This window comes from Carassius gibelio, chromosome B5 (genome assembly GCF_023724105.1).
Source record: "Carassius gibelio isolate Cgi1373 ecotype wild population from Czech Republic chromosome B5, carGib1.2-hapl.c, whole genome shotgun sequence".
NCBI lineage: Eukaryota > Metazoa > Chordata > Actinopteri > Cypriniformes > Cyprinidae > Carassius > Carassius gibelio.
This window is the reverse complement of record NC_068400.1, coordinates 17,333,978-17,359,260: the sequence shown is the minus strand read 5'-3', so window position 1 is coordinate 17,359,260 and position 25,283 is coordinate 17,333,978. Positions and strand designations below refer to the sequence as shown.

Below are 25,283 nucleotides of genomic sequence, written 5' to 3'. Positions count from 1 at the left end.
AAGTACTAGTAACTTTACAAAAGACACTAGTGCCTAAAGAATAAGCACTAGTACCTAAATAATAAGCACTAGTACCTAAAAAATGAGCACTAGTAGTTAATAAATAAGTACTAGTGCTTAATGGAAAAGATACTAGTATCTAAAAAATAATTACTAGTAACTTGAAAAAAGATTAGCCTACAGTAGTAGGCTACAGCGTAAAGATTAAATGTTAAAAAGGCTTTCCATAAACGCCAGCGCTCTTACTATGTAAGAAGATACCGACATGCGCGGCTCTCTCGTTGGACAACGACATGGATCACATGTTCCTTATAAACCAATAACATTATTTTCATATATTTCGGCGTTTTACGACTGTCAATCACTTTTTCCGGATACCATAGAAATGAAGGAGAAGTGCCGTAAACAGAGCACTACCAGTCGTAAAATTGTCCGTGTTTTTTCCGTTGTAAACTCCTAATGTTGTTTCATGAAAAATAAGTGTTTAATGACAAACATTGAACATAAACACATAAGTTCTAATTTAATTAAGTCTCTCCTCAGCTGACATGTATTAAAAACAGTCTTTTTGTAAAAAAACCTGGAAAGTTCACCCCTGGCATACCTCGCTCGCCCCAACGCTATTAAGACTATTTTCGCAACGCGTTTTAGAGATGTCCCTCCTGGCGCACGGTCTCAGTGTGGTGTAAATCTGATGCGAAAACACAGACAGAATAAAGAACTGTATAAATGATTGTGATTAAGCAGATATTCAGCGTTTCCTGCTCCTGGTAAGTTTATAAGAAGCTATTAGCTATTATAATATCATATATTCTGATATCACGTTATGCAGATGTGTGTATTTTTGTTTTCCTCCTTCCTCTGCTCTCAGCTGTGTCTGTATGAGCACAGATATGTCAAATGTCAGCAGCAGGACTAATGGCTAGAATAAACAGGACATTTGTGTTGAGTCTCCTCATCGCTGCCAGCTCCATATTCCTCCTCTTCCAGCTCTATAACTACAGACAGTATTCATCACAGGTGACGGGACAAAACCCCTACAAAACATCAAACATGTTCCTTTACTGTCCTAAAAAACTTTGATATTTTTGTCTGAGATTATAGCCTGACATAAATAAATATTTCAGTATAATTTTAATTGTGACTTTTTTCAATGGCAGTTTCCTTTACTGTATTTTCAGTGAATTCTGTGTTTAATAAAAATATTATTACACACACACACACACACACACACACACACACAGTCACAGCCTGTGCTTAATTTATTAATAAAATGAAAGTCATCATAAATTATTTCTGTCACTGCAGAATGGACTTGACGCATTGAGTAGTAAAGGATATCTGTCCGGAAAAGAGGCGCATTGGGTGAGTGAAATTTTTATATTAATTATAAAAAATGTAATCTATGGCTCTAAAATCTGTCGTTAAGGTTAATGTTGTAGCTGCTGCTCACCAGCGAGAGAAAGAAAAGGGATACAACAACAACTTATTATAATAAAGTGTCATTTTATAGCACTTTTCCAAAGTTCTAAGCACTTTATAATCAACAATAAACATAAAACGCATAAAAGACCAAGACAAATTCAGTAAACAGTTCAGAATACACACCATTCTCCACAAACAGTCGTGGGATCTCAGTCAAATATATAGTCTGAAGGAAGAATATACATATGTCTGCCCATGCAGTCTAAACAGAATAAACATTAGCGTAAAAATGATATGTCCCTCATAAAGTGAGTACAGCAAGCAGCCCGCATCGAGAGCCCTTATAACACTCTGTCAGTTACGTTTTTAATATTAGTCTGACTAAAATCTGCCTAGCTTCATCATACTTGCTTTTTACCCATATAGAATGCACTCTGAACTTCATAACTATGTCGACTGTTCCTGCCTTCTGAAGCCAGAAAACTCAGCACACTTTTAGCTAACAATTTCAAACATTACAGTCAATAAGCCAACAGAATGTTTTATTAGACTGTCATTTGCTAATATTTTGTCTCGCTTTCTCTGTTTTTTTTTTGTTTTGTTTTTTTAATCTAGCATTTGCTGAAGAGGTTCCTGGGGCTGGTCCATAAGTTTAAATTGCCTGTGTTTCTGGTCGACACTGCATCTCTGAACCTCCTGTCCCAGGATGCAGTTCTCTACAGGGACAGTCAGCTGAAAGAGCCCCACTGCAGTTTCCTCTGCACACACAGGGACTTCACAACCTTTGCACTTTTCGGAAACCTCTGGAAATATGATGTGAGGAAGCAGCAAAAATGGCCTCTTTTAAGCATTTAAGGAAGATTTGACTTCGATCTTCACCTTTTTTCTCACAAACATAGTTCATTCTTACAATAGTTTAACACAAGAATAATACTTCTCTATATTTCTGCAGGCCGCCTTATTGGATGCAGCAGCGGAGCGAGGTCTGGAGCTGCTGGAGGTTCATGGGAAAGACCCCAGACTGATCAGCATGGATGATCTGACAGCAAAAGAAATACCACTGCACTTCCTGTTCCGCTTTAACAGTCGTCTGGTTCACGTGGTCGTTCTGTACGAGCGCAGTGGGAAGTACCTCTGGCACGGCCCTCTCAGGCTGAGAAGCAGTATGGACAGAACATTCGCCCCTTTCGGAAAACTGGACTTTGGCCATCATGCTGGGGCCTATGACAGGTGACGCCATGATTACAGCATGTTCACAGAAATGTCAAGTGAAGTAAATGTCTGAAATATAGTGTTCCTGTGGCTGAAGTGGTGGAGCATTGTGTTAGCAACACAAGGTTGTGGGTTCGATTTCCAGGGAACACATGTTAGGTAAAAATTTTTATTCTGAATGCACTGTAAGTCACTTTTGGATAAAAGCGTCTGCTAAATCCATACATTTATTTTAAATGTAAAATTTCACAATAATCCACAAGCAGTCCACACGACTCCAGCTCTTTTGAAGCCAAAGGATGCGTGTAAAAAACAAATTCATCAAGACTATTTTATCTTTAAACCGTTGCTAAGAGTCCTTTGTCTATAATATTGTGTTTTCAAGTAATTCCATCTGAATCGGGAGAGAAATATGCACAGATCAAGCACTGATTACAAGCCAAAACATGACAACAGGGGATGGACTTTTCACTAGAGACAGCCTATTTTGGTCAGAAGTGACAATTTAAAGTTTAAAAGCCTTGATGCATTTGTTTTACAAACACATTACTCGATGAACTGGAGTGGTGTGGATTATTGTGATGTTTTTATCAGCTGTGTGGACTCTAATTCTGACGGCACCCATTCACTGCAGAGCATCCATTGGTGAGCAAGTGACGCAATGCTATATTTCTCCACAGTTTCCACAATTAAAAAAAGAAAAGAAAAGCTAATTCTAGTGGGGAAAAATGAAGATTTGACATGCATTGTTTAATTTCATGACTTTCTTTCAGGCCAGAGCTCATTCTAACCACTCTTGATGGCCTTGACGTAAGAATCCCCAAAAACTACTCCCGTTTCCTCCATGAGCATTCCAGCAGTCGCTTTCTGGAGTGTCACTGCAAAGAAGCCAAGGCCTTTTACCAGGTACTGTTGATTGATGGGAAATAAAAGCAAGAAGTGTAGGTGTTTGAATATCTTAATTGGACAGTTTTATCTGGTGTAAGCTTTGAATATATTTGGGGCTCAGAGTCAAAATAATTTTGTGCAGCTGTATCCAGAAGACACCTCTCCAGAGGCTGTGGACTTTAGGATGAGGGCTAAAAGTCTGCTTCATCTTGCTTCTAAAGTCCTCTCTGTGCTTGGAGTTCCCTTCTGGCTCAGCAGTGGAACCTGTCTTGGTAAGAGGCTCTGAACATGTAGTGTTGGGAAAAATTACTTTAAAATGTAATGCATTAAAAATATAGCGTTACTCCCTAAAAAAGTAACTAATTACAGTTACTTTTTATGTAAAACAAAGCTTTCAGTTGTGTTGCAATTCTGATTAAGACATAGGAGAAGAAAGTTCATCACACTTCAGCAATAAAAATTTTTTTTTTACTCAAGATGGGATCAGAAGAGCTGTCAGTCAGTTAAAGGGAAAACTACTGTTACTTTATTGAAAAAGTAACTCAAGAGTTATTCTCTTACAAATAAAAAAATGCATTACTTTACTAGTTACGTGAAAAAAGTAATCTGATTATGTAACTCGTGATAAAACACAGCACTTAAAATATGAGTCTTGCATCAATCGATACTGGACCCTGGAGCACGATACCAGTCTTATGTCGCTGGGGTATATTTGTAGCAATAGCCAACAACACATTTTATGGGTCAAAATAATTTAGTTTATGCCAAAAATTTGGATATTAAGTAAAGATCATGTTCCATGAAGATATTTTGTAAATTTCCTATTGTAAATTTATAAAAACGTAATTTTTGATTAGTAATATGCATTGCTAAGAACTTCATTTGGACAAATTTTAAGGCGATTTTCTCAATATAAATTTTTTTTTGCACCCTCAGATTTCAGATTTTCAAATAGTTGTATCTTGGCCAAATATTGTCCTTTCCTAACAAATCATACATCAACATCAATGGAAAGCTTATTTATTCAACTTACAGAGAACGTATACATTCAATAAAAAAAATTGCCTTATGACTGGTTTTGTGGTCCAGGGTCACAAATGCCAAACTTGCAGTACGATGGATCACAGACTATAGATCTTTGTAAGCTTTATTTTTAAAGCATGATAATGGAATGATATTGATGTATTATTAGGCATTTCTGTTTCCATTTTTTTTTTCTGTGTATTTGTCTTTCAAAGGGAAACTCAAAGTCCATTTGCAATTGCTTTTCCAATGTCTTACAAGCTATGCCCTGTCAATTTGGAATAGCTATAGAAAGTCACCCATTTTCTGTTTCTCCTTTCTCTGCGTTCAACCCCAATGTCAGGTTGGTACAGGCAGTGTAACATCATTCCTTACAGTAAAGACGTCGATCTGGGCATATGGATAAAAGATTACAGGCATGACATCACTCAGGCATTTCAGAAGGCTGGTCTCCCACTGAAACACAAGTTTGGGAAGGTATTGTTTTATTATATATATATATATATATATATATATATATATATATATATATATATATATATATATATATATATATATATATATACACACACACACACATACACATACACGCACACACACACACACACATACATACAGTTCAGAATTATTCAACCCCCTTGACCTGCAAGATATTTTCCTGCGGAGAACAACATTTTATGAAATCAATTCAACAAAGGCATCAGTAAAGTATTAGAGAAAGTTTGTTAATACACTTTTGAGTGATTCTGAGAATGGAACACTGATGAATCATGATAAAATTCAAATTGGCTCTAAACAGTCATGTTCAAAATTATTCAACCCCCTTTGTGCAGAATCTTTTATTCTTTAAAATCACCAATAAACGCTGTCTGTAAGTGTTACAAAGCTTCTGTCACCTCTCTACTACAGTTTTGGCCCATTCCACACCCGAAAAAGCTTTCAGATCACTGATAATCTTTGGTTTTCACAACCAGATATTTGAAATGAGAATTAAGCCTGGAGACTGAACAGGTCACTCAAGAACATTCTATGACTGATCCCTGGACCAAGCAGTAGTAGATTTGGATGTGTACTTTGGGATGGCTGTCCTGCAGGAAAGTCCATTGATCATCAGCTTCAGTCTTTGCACCAAAGGTATCACAATTCTTGTCAAAATGGCCTGATACTTCAAAGAATCCAAGATGTCCTTCATACAGACATAATTTCCACTCCCTGCTACAGTTAAGAAACCCCATAACAGGACTGATCCACCTCCAAGTTTGAGGATGGAGATGGTGTTCTTCTGCTTATGTTCAGCTTTGTCTGTTTTGCAGCAGACATACCGCTGATCCATGGGTGCAAATAGTTCCAGTTTGGTCACATCACTCCATAAAACATTCCTCCAGAGCTCCACATGTCTATACATGTCTTTCACACTGCATCGGGTCATCTTGCAAGTCTTTGGCTTAACATTGCAGATTTTCTTCAGTTGCTCTGATTAAACATTTTATGATATTGTGCTTTTTCTTCAACACCCTCAAAGGTTTTCTGGTAAAACACACTTTAAACTGAAACTAAAGCAGAACTGTTTAAAGCAGAACTGCTTGTGATTCCAGCAAACCCATCGTTTCATCACAATTTCACCATCAAGTTAGGCACATCAACCATTACTCCTTCAAAAACAGCTAGAAGCCTTGGAGTTATGATTGATGATCAGCTGACTTTCTCAGACCACATTGCTAAAACTGTCTGAATCCTGCAGATTTGCTTTATTCAACATCAAGAAGATCCAGGCCTTTTCTTTTGGAACATGCTGCACAACTCCTTGTTCAAGCTCTTGTTCTGTACAGGCTGGACTATTGCAATGCTCCCTTGGCAGGTCTTCCAGCCAATTCTATCAAACCTTTACAATTAATTCAGAACGCAGCAGCAAGATTAATTTTTAATGAGCCAAAAAGAATACACGTCACACCTCTTTATCAATTTGCACTGGCTTCCAATAGCTGCTCGCATAAAATTGAAGACATTGATGTTTGCCTACAAAACTACCACTGGCTCTCCACCCATTTACCTAAACTCGTTACTTCAGACTTATGTGCCCTCTAGAAGCTTGCATTCTGAAAGTGAACGTCGCTTGATTGTGCCATCCCAAAGAAGCACAAAGTCACTTTTACAGACTTTTAAATTAAATGTTCCCTTCTGGTGGAATGAACTTCCCAACTCAATCCGAGCAGCTGAGTCCTTAGCCATCTTCAAGAATCGGCTTAAAACACATCTCTTCCATCTTTATTTGACCCTCTAACTTTAGCACTCACTATTCTAATTCTATTCTTTAAAAAATCTAACTACCTTTCTAATCTTTTTATATTCTATTTTCTTTTCATTTATTATGCAATTGTATATATATGTGTGTGTGTATGTGTGTGTATGTGCAAAGACCTCTAACTAGCTTGCTCTATTCTTTTATTTTATATCTGTTTTCTTTTTATTTATTATATTAGTTAAAATCCCATGCTACGTGTACTGTGTTAACCTAACTGAGACTTGTTATAGCACTTATATATCATTGCTCTTTTTGTTGTTTTTGATTGCTTCCACTGTCTTCATCTGTAAGTCGCTTTGGATAAAAGCGTCTGCTAAATGAATAAATGTAAATGTAATGTAAATGTAAACTAAGGAATAAGGCTGAGAGCTGTGTCTCTAGGAGCTTTCAATGTCTTGGAAATCTTCAAATAGCCTTAGCCTTTCTAAAGTATTTCAGTAATTATTCTCTTTAGCTTTTGTGAGATCTCTGTTGACATTTTTGCTACTCAACTTCAGCACATGCATGGGCTAACTGTACGTATGTGTAACAGCTCTAGCTAATTCTGTTTTTAATAGTTTCTAAATGCTTAATTGTGTTTTGACATCATGCAAATAAGTGATTTAAAAACTGCAATGTTGAATAGGGGTTGAATAATTATGACAAAGCAGTATTATTAAAAAATCTTATAACTCAAAAACATTACATGATATATTTACAATATCACTTTTAATATGCCAGTGAACTTTTATAAATGCAATTTTTATTTTATCCTGGATCGTCAGAAAAGCTTGTATTTGTAAAGTTCTGCCGTCTCTGAGGGGTTGAGTAAATATAGCAAGGACATCATTAAAATAATCCATGTGACATCAGGGTTCAACTGTACAAGAATACTGTTTGTGTGCAAAGAAAAAAGAAAAAACTTTCAGAAACAACTCTTCTCCTCTGCATCCCGTCTGTTGCGGCTCTGCACGTAAATAACGTATGCTGCATTTCTGTGCCTTGATCGTGGTAGTACCCTTACTGTCAATGAAGGGTCAGGAAGCTCTTGGATTTCATTAATATCTCAATTTGTGTTCTGAAGATGAATGAGGGTCTCAAGGGTCTTCCTGTCTTTTTACATTTTTAATGAGCATACATCCAGTTCAGTTCACATACCGTATTTTCCTGACTATAAGTTGCACTTTTTCCATAGTTTGCCTGGTCCTGCGATTTATAGTCAGGTGCGACTTATCAAAATTAATTTGACATGAACCGAGAGAAATGAACCAATAGAAAACATTACCATCTCCAGCTGCGAGAGGGCGCTCTATGCTGCTCAGTGCTCCTGTAGTCTACACTGAAGACATAGAGCGCCCTCTCACGGCTGTAGACGGTAATGTTTTCTCTTGGTTCTTGGTTCTAAATAAATGCGACTTATAGTCAAGTGCGACTTATATATGTTTTTTTCCTCATCGTGACGTATTTTTGGACTGATGCGACTTATACTTACGAAAAGTACGGTACATTAAATTGTCAATATATACTTACAAATTTATGCTAGATGATATGGCTTTTTAATGTTACAGTAATGACGAGTAATTCATTATAATATGTTCCTGCCTACGCTGTGTTTAATTGTCAAAGTTACATCACAATGGAAAAACTTGATGACTAAAGTAGGATTGATCAATTTGTTTAAGGATAAATCAAGGCCCATATTTTCACCCTTCTTTTATTTCAATTTCAGGTTGAGGATAGTTTGGAGCTCTCCTTTCAGGGAAATGATGTGAAACTGGACATTTTCTTTTTTTATGATGAAGGTGACATTGTCTGGAACGGAGGCACACAGGCAAAGAGTGGCAAAAAATTCAAGTGAGTATTAGAAAGTATTCTATTATCAGTTGAACATTTGCTTTAAACAAGTTTTGGACAAGAACCTGCTCGGGTCTTGGGTCAGACCTGGGGTTTTTCAGATCCAAGTAGACCCATGAAGACCTCTACGATTCACTGCAAGGGATTGCGGCCTTTTTTTTTTTTTTTTCTGGAATTTTGTGAAAATCTTCAATGTTTTCTGATTGTTCGTTGGTAATTTTGAATAACAAAATGCCTTCTCTAACTTTAAGGCCATTTGTCCGATTCTCACAACATTTTTCAGGGAATCTGAAAAATTTGTCTTTGTCTCATAACAAAAATTTCAGATGAATTTTGATTAGTTTAATTGTTTTAAAGTAAATGACATTGACAGTGGGAAGAATAAGTTTGTGAACCTGTTGCAGAACATTGTTGTTAGAACTATTTCTATGTTTTTAATATATCTTCTTTTATTTGTATTGTTTTGTGACAGATATGTGTTCCCACGATTCAGTTTGTGTTGGACTGAGCTGATGGAGCTAAAGGTCAGAGTTCCCTGTGAAACCGGGGACTATGTGATGGCCAACTATGGACCCAACTGGAATGTTCCTGTGAAAACCTGGGACTGGAAGACCTCTCCGTTCAACGTACACGAGAATGGTGTGTGGCCTGTGAGGGAATGGGATGATGTCATTCAAGTTTACTGAAGCATCATGGGAGTTAAAGTATCTTGTTATACTCCAGTTAAAATGGGTCATTGCAGTTACCCTAAGCTACTACAAAGTCGAAAGTTAGCCCCTGTGTTCCTTTAAAGTCTGCAGACATTGACTGCCTTTGTAACACTAAGAGAACAATGAAAATCTAATGTGGTGAAGAGATTTGTTTTATTCATTGAAATCATCGGTCTCTAAATCAATTCCTGGAGGGCCACAGCTCTGCACAGTTTAGCTCCAATCCTAATAAAACACCTGGTCCAGCTGATTAAGGTCTTCATGATCATTTAGAATCTTCCAAGCAGGTGTGAGTTGGGAGCCGCAGAGCTGTGGCCCTCCAGGAATCAAGTTTGAGAACACTGATGTAAATAATCTGTCCTATCAAAGAAGGAAGTTTCCTATTTGATGCGAGAATGTGTAAATAAATTGCTGCTGTGTATTGTCCTGGGTACTGATATGTATTTTGTTTTTATTGAATAATAAACTCCAGTGTGAACTATTTAGGCTATTCTTTCTTATGAAAAAATGTAATTGCTGATGTATTACTTATATACGTTTAAATTAGAGGTGGCACGGTTCAACTTTTTCGGTTTGTTACACGGTTTTAGAGTCACGGTTTTCGGTACAGTTTGGTATGTCCTATGTTTATGGAAAAACTATACTTTCTTTAGGGGGTTTAGGCAGGTCTAGCATAAGTTGTTAAGGACAGAAATTGAATAAAGTAATCAAATTTTTAAAAAGCATTGCATATTGGACTGTATAAATTAAAGATTATTCTTAAGCTTTTTAATCAAAACCAGTGAGTGATTTCTTTGTTGTTGCTATTCGATTAATATAAAGACTGTCACTTTAAGAAAATGCACAGATCCAGTAGCATACGTTCAGCCTAGGGTTGCCACCTACAATACAGAAAAATAACATCCAAACAGTGAAACCACATAATAAATTACCGATCTACAAACATTACTACAAAATTACTACAAACTTTACAAAATACAACACATTTTCTGAACAAATGTATTGGTTTTAAGTATTAATTATTATTATTAGGGGATGTATTTTTATTTAAATTGACTGCACTATTCACAAATACAAAACACCTGCAATTCACTTTCTTTTATTTGTTTTTGTACAAAATGTATCCATATAGTATCCAACAGATAGTCCAACAACAAATGACTTGAGTCAATTTACAAACCTTCATGACATTTATGTTTTTAATGGACAAGAAGCAAATGTGGCAATATTTACCCACTTCTCAATCAAAACAAGCCTGGCAGCAGACAAAGCTATAGAAACATACTTGATACAACATTGTCATATTTAGCAGTGCCTTGGAATACTGGCACCTATGACCTTATTTAAATGTACAACAGAACTCACAAAGACAAGCGCAGAGTTAGCAAACACATAAAACTGCAACAGCCATGTAAGGAATGCACAGTCTGGCTCACAATCTGAAAGTGGGGAGGAAAAAAACGGAAAGGAAGCTCCTTCTCAACACCTGCAGGATCAGCTACAGAACCAATGATTAAAAATAGAACATAAAAAAGAATTGAGGATAAAAATGCTTTTTGGTTTTCACAGTTCAATTTTAAATGCATTGCATCTGCATGATGCTAACTGAGATTGAGAAAAAATAAAATAAAATAAAAAAAAATGCCCAGAAAGATTCAGTTTACTTTTTCTGATGAACTGTACAAAAAAAAAAAAAAAAAAAAAAAAAAAAAGTGGGGAAAAAACTAATGTAAAAAAAAAAAAAAAAAAAAAAAAAAAAAAGGTTTAAAACGTTTCCCCCCTATCTTCGGTATCGGCCCCTCTCCTTCTCCCTCTCACGGTCTCGAATTCGCTCTCTCTCACGGTCCCGTTCTCTGCCACGCTCTCGTTCTCGGTCCCGACGCCCATCCCGTGGCCGGTCACGCTCTCTCTGTCGGTCACGCTCACGTGGTCGGCTCCTGCGTCCACTCACCACCGCCTGCGTTCGTCTCAGGAAATCATCCACTCGCATGTCATAGTCATGCTACCAAACAAAAGTTTTAAAGATCGAATGAGTAATCAGACACTAAACATCAAGAAACACATGTTTGGAAACAGTTTTGGGAACAGTTTTTTTCCAGTTAATCAATGCTATATTGTTGGGCTGGACGATTAATAGAAAATAAATAGAAACCGAAATCTTGAAACTCTAACCAATGTAATTTTCCCATGTAGGTTGTTTTCTTTTTTAAATCCTATTAATACTTTCTCCTTAAAAAACATACCACCGCATGAGTAGTCAGCGCTATATGGACGTGTATAACTGTTGCACTTGTGTCTTTTGCAGCATCTCTCACGTGAGGAACGCATTAAAAAAATTACAAATTTACACTCCAAAACAGTGGACCAATCAGAAGCCCCAGGAGGCGGGGCAAGTGTTTTTGTTTATAGTAGCAGGTTGGCATGGCATTCTGCGCTGCAGGTTTTTTTCTTCTTCTTTTAAACAATTCTGAGCGCTGCATCTCACGGTTTTAGACAGAGATATGTATAGATTCCACATTCAATCATTTCTGATACATTGACACATTTTTGGAACAGTCAACTTTACGTCATTCACCATAATAATCAATGAATTTGAAGATATCCATGTGTATAACTTGCTGTTGTAGACACGCACAGTTTTTGTTTGCAAGAGTTATTTGCTATTTTTTGGGGAAAAATTTTTTTTTTTACAATAAAACTGAAAATACTTTTAACATAAGATTTCAATTGATCGAAATATTCAACAAATAACCATAAACATTTGTTTTTTTTTTAATGCAGAAAAAAACTACTTTAATAGTGGAGTATATTTACACTACAAACCTTTAATAAAGTATAAGGGCCAATTATTATAATTTTTTTCTGTAAATTTGTATTTAAAAAAAATAATCGTAACCGAGGTAATCAATTTATCGAGGTTTTGATTTTAGGTCATATTGCCCAGCTCTACGCTACGGCAGTGTTTGAGCTGTTTTAAGTGGCTAAACATTACCAAACTGGATGCAAAAGAGCGAACAACCCTCTTTTCTCTGAAGCGGGCATCGTGGGGCATGGGATGGTGTCCGGAGTAAGGAGGGTGGGCCTGGGGTGGAGGAGGATGATGCTGGTAGTACGGGTGCTGGGGAGGATGCTCCATTCCAGGGTATGGGGCCTTCGGATAAAACAGTATCAGGATTGAAACACATTGATAACCAGAGCAACAGAAACAGAAAAACTCAGTGATTATGGTTAGGCTTACCATTCCTTGCCATGGTGGTGGGGGCCCAATGCTGTGGTGGAATTCTCTCATATAGTCATTGTAGGACTAGACATAAAACAATTTGTGTTAATAGTGTTTACAAAGAACATCTTATAACTTCATCCAAACAATCTGGGAAAAAAAACAATGTCACTAATTATTTCTGAAAAGTAGCTACATCTAGCATCAAAGTTCGCAATACTTATGGTGAATAACTCTTCCACCCATATAATAAAACAAATAAGTTTTTCTGTTAAAATCATACTTGGGTTATAAATGCTATTTCATGTTGATTTAAAACTTACTCCGTTGAGGAACACATCTCTCCTAACACCAGAGAAGCGCCTGTGAAGAGACAATAGGTTATAAGAAGTAATAAATCAAGTTATAATACAACTCCCATTTACATTAGGAAGTTAACGAGGGAAAAACAACAACACCAACCTGTCCACAGGTGGATTGCGAGGGTCTTGCATAAAACCTAGAGACAGCAAAAATTTGATGAATTTCATAAAATTACAGAAAAACAATCCAACCAAAAGTCCAGAATTAATCATCTACTTTAAAAACCCAAACAAATGCTACAATGATTTTGGCAAAAAATTTAAATTTGAAACTCAAGAAGATCAGGGTGCAATTCAGCTTTCATACTTACTACGCAGAAATACAATTCTCACCCAAGGTACCATCCTTAAACTACAAGTCACTTGTCTCGATAAAGAGCCATAACAAGGGGAGCAGAAAAGTCTTTGTGTGGCATATTACAGTGGCACTCTTTAAGAAAGCAGACCACTGAACATTGACAGAAGAAAGAGACATCTACATGTCCTGGATATTGACCTGGTCTCTGGGGGAATTCTGGTGTGTAATCAATCCTGGGCCGCTTGCGGTTGTGCATGTCATATTCCTCTGGACGACGCCTACGTAAACCAGGTACATTAATGTGAAAGATGGCACTGATTTGAAAAACAAAAAAAACAACACCACCAGACAGACATGAACCATACAAATAAAATAACCTTCAGTTATCAGTGTGTGGGTACAGGATTACATATATTATCACATATCTTTCTTCAGATTTTAGTTAATAGTAAAATACTTCTGTTAATTGTTAACTTTCGTTGGTGAGCAACTACATGAATACTTAAACTGCATGACACCAAGTAAAGCACGGCTGGAAGCATAAACTTTCTTTGCATATTAAGATTTCAAGGTCCTGACTCCTGCATACAATATTCAGGGTTCAGTACAAGTAATAAGTCATCTACTAAGAGCATTTTTTCATGATGCTGACCTGAGCTAGGTGAAAAGGGATGATCAAATAGTCATCCAACAACTTATTAGTTGCTGAAGTAGGCTAGATCAAGATTTTTTTAGTTTAATGTTTGATATTAGTAGCAGTGGTAGTGCTTCGTCAAGTCCTTTCTGAAAAGTTGTTCCACTTCATCTCCTTTACAGCAGTCACTGCAGACATGCACATTCAGAAAAAACATTTTCAATTTTTCAAAAGGATGTTTAAGAGGAAGTTAAAAAAAAGTCCACTGCATTGTTACATTTCACTAAACTCTTGACTGCTTTTAAAACCCAAAACGCATCTTATGCACTAAAAATATTGTTTAATTAGTACAGAAAGGCACTTAGTTAAGCAACAATCATTAAATGTTAAAGGAACACTCAAAAACACAATTTCCAACTCCACTAAAGTTGAGTTTTACAGTTTTTGAATCCATTCAGCCGATCTCTGGATCTGGTGGTGGCACTTTTAGCTTAGCATAGATCATTGAATCTGATTAGACCATTAGCATCTCACTCAAAAATGACCAAAGAGTTTCTATATTTATACTATTTAAAACTTGACTCTTCTGTAGTGTACCAAGACTGATGGAAAATGAAAAGTTACGATTTTCTAAGAACTATACTCTCATTCTGGTGTAGTAATCAAGGAATTTGCTGCCGTACCATGGGTGCACCAGGCACAGTGATATTATACAGCCTCTGAAAATAGTCCCCAGCAACTCTGCTATTGCTGCAACTACACAAACTAGCTAGGGACTATTTTCAGGTGCTGCATAATATCACTGCACTTGCTGCACCCATGGTACGACAGCAAAGTTCCTTGAAAACTCCCAGGAGAGTTGGAAAATGAGCCTATTTTCAAAAAAAAGTGGAGTGTTCCTTTAAAGTGCAAAATTTTTCAACAGTAAAGCCACAAGACTGATGGAAACCTTGTCCATGTTATATACTTTTTATATATATCACATTTCATGAGCATTTAAATCAGATTAACTAGAGATTAACTAAACTTTGGGCCTTTTGTAATATACATGCAAGGATATCAAAAACTTGTACTGAACCCAAAACATTCCTTAGATACTAAAGCCACATTGATGTGGTTAATTATTTTTAATGCTCAATCCTCAGCAGAGCTCTACAGTGCAAGAATTCCATTATGTTCAAAAGTGAAAACTTACTTTGACACCAGTAGAAGGGAAATCTGACAGCTAAATCACAACTCGTGAACTCAAATGATACCATTTACCCTTGTTAAAAAAAGTGTTTTACAATGCATTTGTTTGAATTTTGTTGTCTTCCATTCAAGTCAACAGAGAATTGTTTTTTTTTTTTAAATACATTCAAGGAGAATGTGCTCTTGCATTCTGCTGTGCATGATGTATTTCTATATTTGAGGGTCTGGTAATACTAGTTTCATATATTCAAATGGTGTGTCGTTCCCCAAAATGTGTTTCCAGGTTCTGTTCCATTGCATTTCATCTAGCTGTTTTTTTTTAAATGCAAGAACACATTATTTGTGAATGCATTTCTGTTGACTTGGAAGCAATCAACAAAAAGTAGCCATTCAAACACTAAAAATAGGAAAATGATTTGTGAATTTCAAGAAAGCGGGATCCATATATTTGAAAGTTCCATTATCGTGCTATTGATTTAAGTTATAAATAACGTCTTTGGCAGTAAAAGATACTTATATTTTGTATAAAGATGTCTTGACAAAGTTTGCTGATAACATCTTTTTCCAAGTACAAGTATGTTAGCGTTAAAAAAAACATCCTGAGCTTTACCCAAATGTTACCGTAGAGCCCTGCTCAGAATTGCACACTTTAAGTATCTTTTGCTGTGTGTCCTAAAGCCAAAAAACCCACATGCTGTGCCATGAGTTTAGGAGTAATCTTTCTAGAAAAAGACTCAACTACTGGAACATATACTCAATAAATGGGTGCCCTTAGTGAAAATGTTATTCTAACATATGGTAAGAAACCCAATGTCAAAAAACAGTATCTACAGTGGAGAACAATAAAATCTGGTTGAGAGTGTGACATACCGCATTCTTGTAGTTTTGTACGTTGGCAAATACTTTAAAGAGTAAAAGTTCATTTAAAAGTCCATCTTATGCTTTAACACATTTTAAATGGTAGGGCTTGGTAAAGCAGAAGAAGGGGGATTGATAAGGAGTTTTGCAGTCCATTTCAAAGCAAACCAAAAAAGACCAAAGATCCAGACATCTGGAAATAACCATTTTCTTGGGGTACTCAGTCCATGGAGGGCTCAGAGAAACACAGAAGAAGGGAAGGGTGGAGGCATCATTTTACACCATCTGTAGTCCAGAGGAGGGAAACCAAACTGCCTACCTACCACCAGCTGGAACATCCCATAGATATTGAGGAAGGGGCTTTTTGTAACAAAGAGGGTGGGGAAAGGGGAGGGACGTGAACACATGTAACGCATCCAAACTGGAGTCCATCAGTTGGGTGCCAGACAATGCAAACCAACAAACTTCCTCAAAATGTTTGTCTGGAGAAAGTAAGGATGCGTTTAAGTCCTTTTTTTGGGGCCATTATTTTCTTTTTGGGCCTTTTTTGAGCACTGTGGTATGGAACAGAGTTCATGTAAAGCAGTGCTCTATAGGGACAGTCCCTGATGTGATTTGAGTCCATAAGTACTGCAAACGGGACGACTACCCACTCCGGCAGCTTTGCAGAAGAACATGCTCTTTTTTCCCCTTCCTCCCTGTCTCTCCCTCTCTGTTTTCCTTCTTTCCTTCACCGTATGATGCTATACCCCGAACACTTTATCTATCTATATTCATAAGCACACTCTGGAGCTTTTTCTGGAAAGGAAAACCAGCAAAGAAGTCCCAAAATACGCTCCTCTTGAACGCTTTCTTTTTTTTTTAAACAACGACTGCTTTCTGCCCCTCAAATCGATGTGCCATCTTCTGTTTAATTATTAAGGCTCCTTTTAAAAGAGTCCCAAATTTGACTGGCTCTATCCCCCATGGACACTCCTGCAAGAAAAGGCTTTGGGAACAAATTTAAACACAGTCTCATCTACATAAAGAAACAAACCTCAGTGCTACAACTATAAAGTTAACTAGATCATTCTGAGGCTTAAGTTGTTAACAATTAACAGACATATCAGGTCAACTCCCATTAACCATCACAATTAACAACAGCACGGATGATTTATGCTGTGACTTTCCCACAAAGCCGCAGCCGGTCCGCTCTGCTCTGGTCGGCTTGGATCGTGGCTCTTCTCTGACCCTCGCTCAAGTGACGATGAAGACGAAGGTGGAAAAATAACACGCTTGCATACACTTGCTCCCTTAGCATCAGGTGACAGGGACACAAGTGCGCACTATCAGTCCAAAGAACATTTCTAACCTTCCCATGTCCCGAGGGACAGGCTCTCTGTGGGGTAGTCGGCCCCGAGATCGATGCTCTGAGTGCATCCCCTTCTTGTGCCGCATTTTGTGAATGACTTGATACAAGTCAATGCTCTCATCAGGTGGGAAGAGCATGCACAGCTGTGTCCCGCAGTCTGTTTCGATCTCCTGCAGGCGGCCATTTAGAGAGGTCCAAGAGATCATGCGAGATGGTGAAAAGAAAGAAAATTAATTAAACATTTGTTTATAAGAACAATTGTGAGATTAATCGTCTGTGAGGCTAAAAAAGGCATGGGATGAGAAGCTATAAGTCAACAGGAAACCAAAATTGACTATTTGTGTTTTTAGTGTATGTTCCTGGTCTTATTGTACACAATTCATTGGTATATTTCAAAGAAAAAAGTTAAAATAACTTTCTCTGCATTTGAAATAAGCTATGCTTTTGACTGACATTAAAATTCCATCCAACTTTTGCAATTGCAACCCCCGAAAGACAGGACTAACGTAAGCAGTTTATACAGAATATAAGTAGACATGTCACTTGCCTTGTTGTTGTGGTGCACCAGCAGGAAATTCAGAGGCCAATAATTCTAACACAGTTATTGGCTAGTAATGATGCAATGACCAACATTTGTTTGGAAAGATCACTTTGCCCCACTTTTACTAGACTGACCCATTCACTGTAGTAAAGTTTTCCAGCAAAACTGTGCATGAATCTATAGCTGTCAAGAGTTATAGCTATTACTCCAAAAGATATCTATGTATATATATTTTAGAAAATAAAAATCACATATATATGTTTGCAGAGCATGCCAAAAAAATGTAATAATAATAATAATTCTTAATATATATTTATTGTTGAAAAAAATTGATTAAACAATCAAAATGGGTATTGGAAGGAGTTTCATATTAAATTGACTAACCTGTCCATCACGTCCAATCTTTACAGGCTTGTGCTCATTCCATGAGTTGGAGAGGTGAGCTGTTTTTGTGAAAGGTAATTCCCGCCTTCAAGTAGAAATAAAAACCTCAATAGCTCATAACTGCAAACAACAACATTAAAAAGAAAATCCTTAAAAATGTGCTTTTTCATGGTTTGAACCTGCAAATCCAGTCAATCTTGAAGACTCCTCCAAGCATCTTGGCATTGATGCCTGCGGGTAGAACCCAGTGGATAGGAGAACCTCCATGTTGAGATTCAGACGAGAGTCGAGCAAAACCTAAAACACAAACACATTCTTATGTGCACCAACATAAAGCCACACAAAATAAGTTCAATCAGTTACACTAAAGCAAATATAAGACAATATTTTTTAAGACGTACCTTGAAACTTTCCACTCTCCCTAACTGAAAAGATTAGCAAAACACTTCGAGCAGAGCGGAAAGCTGCATTGAGTTTTTTCTCATTTACAGGCAAAGTGGACCAAACACCCTGCAGAAAGATCATGTACATGTTAACTGAGACAAGCTTCCACTAAACTCAAAAAAAGTCTCTTCGAACAGTAAACAGTGCTGTGAAGTGGCAAACCTTTGCTTTAGCCAGGGAGACGTTCTCATGATTGTTGCTCTTGATTAGAAAAAACCTGGCCTCTCTCAGGATATACTTCAGCTTGCTGGTTTGATCTTCAAATGACAAAAGGGAAAATGTGTCACAAGCAGTAACAGTAGTCAGTAGATGGTTGCAATGGCTGAATAGATAAAATTGATAATAAAAAGTCACAACAAATGTAAATAGTTACTGATACGACGATGCAAATAAATGTGCTAACATTATCTGAACATGAGTGAGATTTTCTTACCCTTCCTCACAGCTCTGACAGAAGAGGACAGTTTCTCATGTTTCTTTTCAGACCCTGAAAGTCAGAGACACACTATACTTTAACATTCAAAACACAGATAAAAACATGTGCTGCTGGCGGGCCATGATTTCGACTGGTCCTAAAATGAAACAGCTCAACACTGTACAACTGGCTTTAATGAAAATCACTCCCACAAGCTTAAAGGGTTAGTTCACCCCAAAATTACAATTCTGTCAATAATCACTCACCTTTATGTCGTTCCAAACGTGTAAGACCTTCGTTTATCTTCAGAAGTCAAACTGAAGTTGAGCAACTGATGTCACAATGATTGTTCCACCAACGTCCTTACTACATTTATAAACCTAGGAATAATACAGTTGCGTTGCTGTCTATGGGAGGGTCAGAGAGCTCTCTGATTTCATAAAAAATATATTTTTGTACTGAAAATGAACAAAGGTCTTATGGGTTTGGAACGACATGAGGGGGGAACATTTCAGGTTGCCATCAGGTGTGTATAAATACAATTATGACTCAGTCATTTGTAATCTGACCTGCTTCACCAAGCATCAGTCAATCTACACTTCAACCAGTTGCCATTAAAACCTGGACGATTAATCGAAAAGGAATCAAAATCAAAATTCAGAACCTGTAACTGACCTAATTTTCCTATGTCGGTTATTTCGTTTTTTAATCCTATTAATACTTTGCAATTAAAAACATACTGCCATAGTAGGCACTACGCAGACATGACCATTGCGCTCCTGTCTTTTGCAGCATCTTGAACATGAGTGGCGGATTAAAATAATTTAAACTTTAAAACGTCAGTTCCAAAACAGTGGACCAACCAGAAGTCCTCAGAGGCAGGGAAAGCATTGCAAGCTATTATTTACAGTAGCAGGTGGCATGGCAAATTTAGTTTTTGATGGCAACATAGCAGAGTAGGCATTCTGCATTGCACTTTAATAAAAAAACTTTCCTGAGCACTCACTGTTTTAGACACAAAGATGTGCTTTGTGTGAATGGGCAGTAAGAATCTAGAGTAAATACTTTAACATGTAGAGTGACAGAACTAAATCACTAAGATAGAACACTACTGTTTAAAAAAAACTAACAGGGCACCATTTTCATATTTTATTTAAAATAATTGTTTAGATGAGATGCAAGTTATTATTTTTTACTGTTCACATTGCATTATTTAAAATAATATTCATTTAAAAGAGATCAAATACAATATTTTAAATGTAGGCCTAATTTGTTTGCAATAGATGCTGGTTATTTTCTACTTTTGACATGGTTTTGTTTGCAAAAAATGAAAAATAAGAAATGCACACTTTCATTGGAAGAAAAAAAAATCGTACCTTTAATAGTTGAGTATATCTACAGTACAATCCTTTATTGAACTAGATGCAATAAAATAAAAAATACGAAAAATACAATAATCGTTCAATGATCGCAATCGAGGTAAAGATTTAATCAAGGTTTTGATTTTAGGTCATATCGCCCAGCCCTACTGACAATACATTCCAGATCTTTCATTTTACAATTAACAATTGAGGTTTTTCTTTGAAAGCCACCAGGGCAGAGGCAAGCCAGCTTACACTGCTGAATGACGTCAATTGACTAAAGCCTTTTTAAAAATCGTTACTGTGACTTATTTCAATGTTTTATTAGTATTGTTAAGGGATTATTTAAAACCTGAATAGGATTCTGAAGCTGAACTTCCACTTCTATCAAAAACGATTGGTGATATCCCTCTAGCGTGCTTCTTGGCTTTGCTTTCCTCATCTGAACAGTAAATGGGAGAACATGCCCCTTATGTTAGAATATCAAGGATTATCTGAGATCTCTTGGGCTCCAATTTCTAGCCAAATCGTTTTTCTGTCCTTTGATGAACACAGCCAGGTAGCGACCCATAGTGAAAACTTCTAACAACATGAGATTGACTAGTCACAAGTAAGAATACAGTACAAATGCAATAAAAAATATATATATTGTTTTTAATGTCCAGGTCTCCTCCAAAATCCAGTGAACTGCCACAACCTACACAACACAGAGGCTCTCCTGATGTGAAGGTGGCTGCAAAAGACTTACAAAACTAAATCCCAAAATGCTTTCCAACAAACACTTTAATCTTACAGAATGCAACAGTCGTGTTCCGGAAGTGAAATCTCTATTTTCTTCCCAAAAGGAAATTTACTTTTAAAAATAACTCAGAGGTTCAGAGGTTTTTAATTTTTAATTTTTTTTGAAGCCATACATTGATGTAATTTCAACTCGTTTTAACAGCTGGTCATGGTGGAGGACTACATTACCCATGATGCCGTACAGAAACTGTGCAACAGAAAAGCTTGTAGGAAATGACTACTTCTATGCAAACAATGAAATCAAGTTGGTCTTGCCATGTCAAAAAACACTAAAGCTGTTAAGTACACAGTACTTTTTAAAAAAAAAATCAGAATCTCAAATACATTTTAAAACGGGATAGAAAATCGCCTATTATTTCTAGATGATGTTTGATGTAAATCTTGCTTGCTCACTAAAAAATGTTGAGTTGAGCAACATAAGCTGACCATAGCATGTTGAACTTCAGCTGCAGAAAACTATTTTGTGGTGATCTAAAATAGCTTGGCATTTTGTTGTCAACCACTTTCTTGTTTTTGAATTGTGAACATTTCTGTGCCACCCCAACTAGATTCAAGATTCAAGATTTTTATTCGTCACATACAAAATTATATATAGCATATATAACCAGCAGTGAAATGTGAGTCAGGTCCGCTCCATGGACAGTGCAATTATTAAAGAAAACAACACAGATGAAAATATACATAAATAAAGCTATGTAAGAATTAAATAAAAGTAAACAATAAAAATATAAGAATAGAATATAAAAAATTTATATTGTAGAATTAAATATAGAACGCAACATAATGTGCATGAGTGTAAACTGTAGTCTTAAATATTAAGATGTACAGGGATGTACAATGTGCATATATGCATTTTACTGTAGTCTTAAATATTAAGATACCCAGGATACCTTAAATATTAAGATACCTTGTTCTGTCCTATAAGGCTATTAATAATAACTAACTACACACATAAAAAAAAAAAAAAAAGATAAATCCTGCTTTTGGCATTGATGTCAAGCCAACATACAGATTTAAATAAATCACAATTCTTGTTCTTTTGCAGTTTTGAAGCTTCATAGCAGAGGAGCAAACTATTCCTATATTAAGCTGTATTGACCCTAACATGTCATACTTAAAAACGCTATCAAAATTGTGAGATTTTGTTTATAGTACTTCCAGGTAGCTGCCCATGTGGACATCAGACTGTGAGGTGACTGACTAGGGTTTGGAACAGAGTATTTAGCAACATGAGCATGAGGATTAAGATCAGATCGTACCTGACGCCTCTGAGCCTGAGGCTGAATGCACAGACTCTCCCTCCGAGAAGGACACAGACTCAGACTGGGAATCACTGGCTTCACTTCGAGTATCGTAGTCATTCTCTTCATTTCTCTCCCGTGGGTCCTCCTCCTCCAGTTCATACTCCTCCTCTTCTTCATCCCCTTCCTCTTCTTCCTCCTCCTCCTCCTCTTCTTCTTCTCCTTCCTTCTCTTCTCCTTCCTCCTGCATGGCTCCTTCCTCTTCAACATCCGAGCAGTTGCCCTCAGAGGAAGCCACAGAGCTGCCAGTTGCATATTCTTCTGAATGAGCCTCTTCCTCTCTGGAGGAGTGACTTGCCCTGCCTGTACTGTCCTCACTAGTCCTCTGCATCTTCTGAAAACAAGGGTTTGTATTACACACCATGTAGTAAATGCAAAAATATTTAATTAGCAAAGTATAACACTATATTATGCACTTAATCTAATTTTCCTTCCCCACGAAAGCAATTTTCAACTTTTCACTTCTGATCATTAATAAAGTTTTTTTTTTTTTTTTTACGTTTTCAGTTTTCTTTTTCTAGATTTCGTAATCCTAGTCCTTTCCTTACTCTTCCTTTCAAAAACTATTGAATGAGATTTTACATTACATTACATACAGTAGCATTAGTTTTTGAAATGCAATAAAAATTGGTTGAGAAGTGTGAAATTTCACTTGTATCCAAAATTCTCCAGCAATAAACAATTACAATTTCTTTTTAATTATATATGTGTGTGTGTGTGTGTACATACAAAGTTGTGTTTTACAAGCGCATCATTCTGAGCACATGTTGTGCATGAGCACTTTGTATTGGAGCTTTTCGTATTATAATTTTTTTGGACAAAATATATTTTTTATAGCGTTTCTTGTTCTGTCCTATAAGGCTATTAATAATCTAATGTATAGCACACTAATGGAGGCAGCAACAAATGAGAGATAGGCGTCCTCTATCATGTTGCTGCCTTCATTACTGAGCTATACATTTAAAAGAAATGTCTAAGGTACATTTACCTGATTTAGCTTGATGTCGACTAGTTGCTGGTCCTATAGAGGATACAGGATAAGAAATATCTGAAGGACTTCCAAATTTACGCTCTGTTTCCTAACAGTTAAAATGATCAATAAATGTATACTCCGAAAGCTAGTCAAATGATTTAAATCATCCTCTCTTACCTCTGTCAGCTCAGGGAGCAGGGGCTTGATCCGTCTCTGGGAGTCTCTGCTGCGGGACAGGCCCTTTTCACCATATCCTTTTGATAAATCAGCCCGAGATGCACCCGCCCTTCCAGCATGGCTCTTTCTATCTTCATAGAGGTCTTCTGATCCATGTCTTCCTCCGAGATTGCTTGTCTTTTTTGATCCAGAAGAAGGGGTAGCTCTCTTTAATGGCTGTCTGGTAGTGTGTCCTGAAGCTCTGAGCCGCTTTGCATCCTGGCTGTCTCTTCGTTCGTGCTTTCTTTTAGACCCTGACACATGAGGTAAACAGTCAGTTAACGTTGTGATTTTTTTACAGGAACATCAACAGCAGCAGTCAAATTCTCAGATGCCTCTGTACAGCACGTAAAGCATTACATGCAAGTATGTTTTAATCAAGCAATTTTTTTGTTGTCTAGTCTCTTAACAAACAAATCTAAACACTTGTAAAACAGTGTAAATTGTCTACAATGTGCATAAAATCCGATCTGGAAATTATTTAAAATGGTGCTTTGCATGTGTACCTTTTTTCTCATTAATATCGTGTTCACTTTCAGGGTTGTAGAGCTCATCGTCCTGGTCAGGAGCATCAGTCAAAATGTCTTCCAGCACATTCAGTTCCCCATCTAAAAATTTATGAACACTGTGTTAAAACTATTACAAATAATGCACACAGCTCACTCACACTAACATGAAACACAATATCATGCAGTATTATTGCAATAAACATATATCCATCACTATATATGATATACACGTCAACATTAATATTTAAACGCTGTAAACTTAAATGAGCAGAAATGCATGCATTGTTAATTTTGAAATACTTAAGTTACATAATGTGCTCTATGTTACATATAAACATAACAGACATATGTTTGACAGATGACTTTCTAAAAGCAAACTGGACAAGCAACATCGAATATCTTTTTAAAAAAATCTTAAAAATCACATCTCTTTCCAAAACCATTCAATATAAACAAAGTCCTCCATGATAATGAGTTAGCATCATGCTAAGCTAACGATCTTTGTTATGTTTCCTCAACAAATGCTTTCTAGCCATAATAAGTGTATATATGGAGAATGTAAATTAACTTATTGAAAATTATAAAATAAGCAAAGTGAATACTGTATTAAATAACTGGCAATAAAAACACAAAATCTTTTTCTTTAACAAATATTTGACCATTACAGACACATATACAATCGCTGACCTTTCTCATCTCTCCTGTCGGCAGACATCTTCAGCCCCCGTGGATTAAACACTTTTGAAAACTCTCCTCTCTCTTTAGATTTGTTCGTAATAACTCTATTAATTCCCTGTTCTTTTAGAAAATCGTACACACCATTAAATGATCAGTGACTCGAGTGTGTATGTGTCTGCTCTAAAATGGCGGATCTCTTCCTCCTACAGCGTAATGAACGAGGGTTGCCAAGTATTCAAAGGTATATTACGCCTTATGGTTTTAACCTTGTTTCATACCATTTCGTTTTTTAGGCTACGGGAAATCTAAATAAGCAAATATTTATAACTAGAAAAAGAATGAAATAGAATTCA

General features: G+C 36.6%; 2 protein-coding genes across 4 annotated transcripts; one reads left to right on the top strand and one right to left on the bottom strand.

The window, feature by feature from the left end:
* The first annotated feature begins 604 nt into the window (after positions 1-604).
* fktn (fukutin) lies at positions 605-9,874 on the top strand. 2 transcript variants are annotated; one of them, XM_052557753.1, is made up of 11 exons: positions 605-770; positions 872-1,020; positions 1,309-1,365; positions 2,041-2,241; positions 2,378-2,655; positions 3,232-3,282; positions 3,411-3,543; positions 3,668-3,797; positions 4,892-5,025; positions 8,559-8,683; positions 9,156-9,874. In XM_052557753.1, the coding sequence occupies exons 2-11, from the start codon at positions 901-903 to the stop codon at positions 9,367-9,369; spliced, it is 1,443 nt and encodes a 480-aa protein (XP_052413713.1). In that variant the 5' UTR covers positions 605-770; positions 872-900; the 3' UTR covers positions 9,370-9,874. The 2 variants fall into 2 exon arrangements, with proteins under 2 accessions (XP_052413713.1, XP_052413714.1); XM_052557754.1 differs by lacking the exon at positions 3,232-3,282.
* Positions 9,875-10,476: 602 nt separating this feature from the next.
* Positions 10,477-25,140, bottom strand: LOC127958777 (YTH domain-containing protein 1). 2 transcript variants are annotated; one of them, XM_052557752.1, is made up of 16 exons: positions 24,940-25,138; positions 24,250-24,351; positions 23,705-23,997; positions 22,513-22,888; positions 19,110-19,163; positions 18,839-18,933; positions 18,634-18,742; positions 18,412-18,529; positions 18,233-18,317; positions 17,308-17,477; positions 13,472-13,551; positions 13,076-13,112; positions 12,937-12,976; positions 12,632-12,697; positions 12,386-12,544; positions 10,477-11,395 (listed from the first exon to the last, which is right to left on the bottom strand). In XM_052557752.1, exons 1-16 carry the CDS (start codon positions 24,965-24,967, stop codon positions 11,174-11,176), a joined length of 2,034 nt encoding a protein of 677 aa, XP_052413712.1. In that variant the 5' UTR covers positions 24,968-25,138; the 3' UTR covers positions 10,477-11,173. The 2 variants fall into 2 exon arrangements, with proteins under 2 accessions (XP_052413712.1, XP_052413711.1); XM_052557751.1 differs by having other exon boundaries at positions 12,386-12,697; positions 24,940-25,140.
* Between the last annotated feature and the right edge of the window lie 143 nt (positions 25,141-25,283).

Coding starts and splice junctions, on each gene's coding strand:
- fktn (XM_052557753.1), top strand. CDS start 901: ATGTCAGCAGCAGGACTAATGGCTAGAATAAACAGGACATTTGTGTTG. Junction 3,544..3,667: donor AAGCCAAGGCCTTTTACCAG/GTACTGTTGATT, acceptor AATTTTGTGCAG/CTGTATCCAGAAGACACCTC. Junction 8,684..9,155: donor AAGAGTGGCAAAAAATTCAA/GTGAGTATTAGA, acceptor GTTTTGTGACAG/ATATGTGTTCCCACGATTCA.
- LOC127958777 (XM_052557751.1), bottom strand. CDS start 24,967: ATGTCTGCCGACAGGAGAGATGAGAAAG. Junction 13,552..17,307: donor GTCCCTCGGGACATGGGAAG/GTTAGAAATGTT, acceptor TGGTTTACGTAG/GCGTCGTCCAGAGGAATATG. Junction 11,396..12,385: donor GCTCTTTTGCATCCAGTTTG/GTAATGTTTAGC, acceptor TTTGTTTGGTAG/CATGACTATGACATGCGAGT.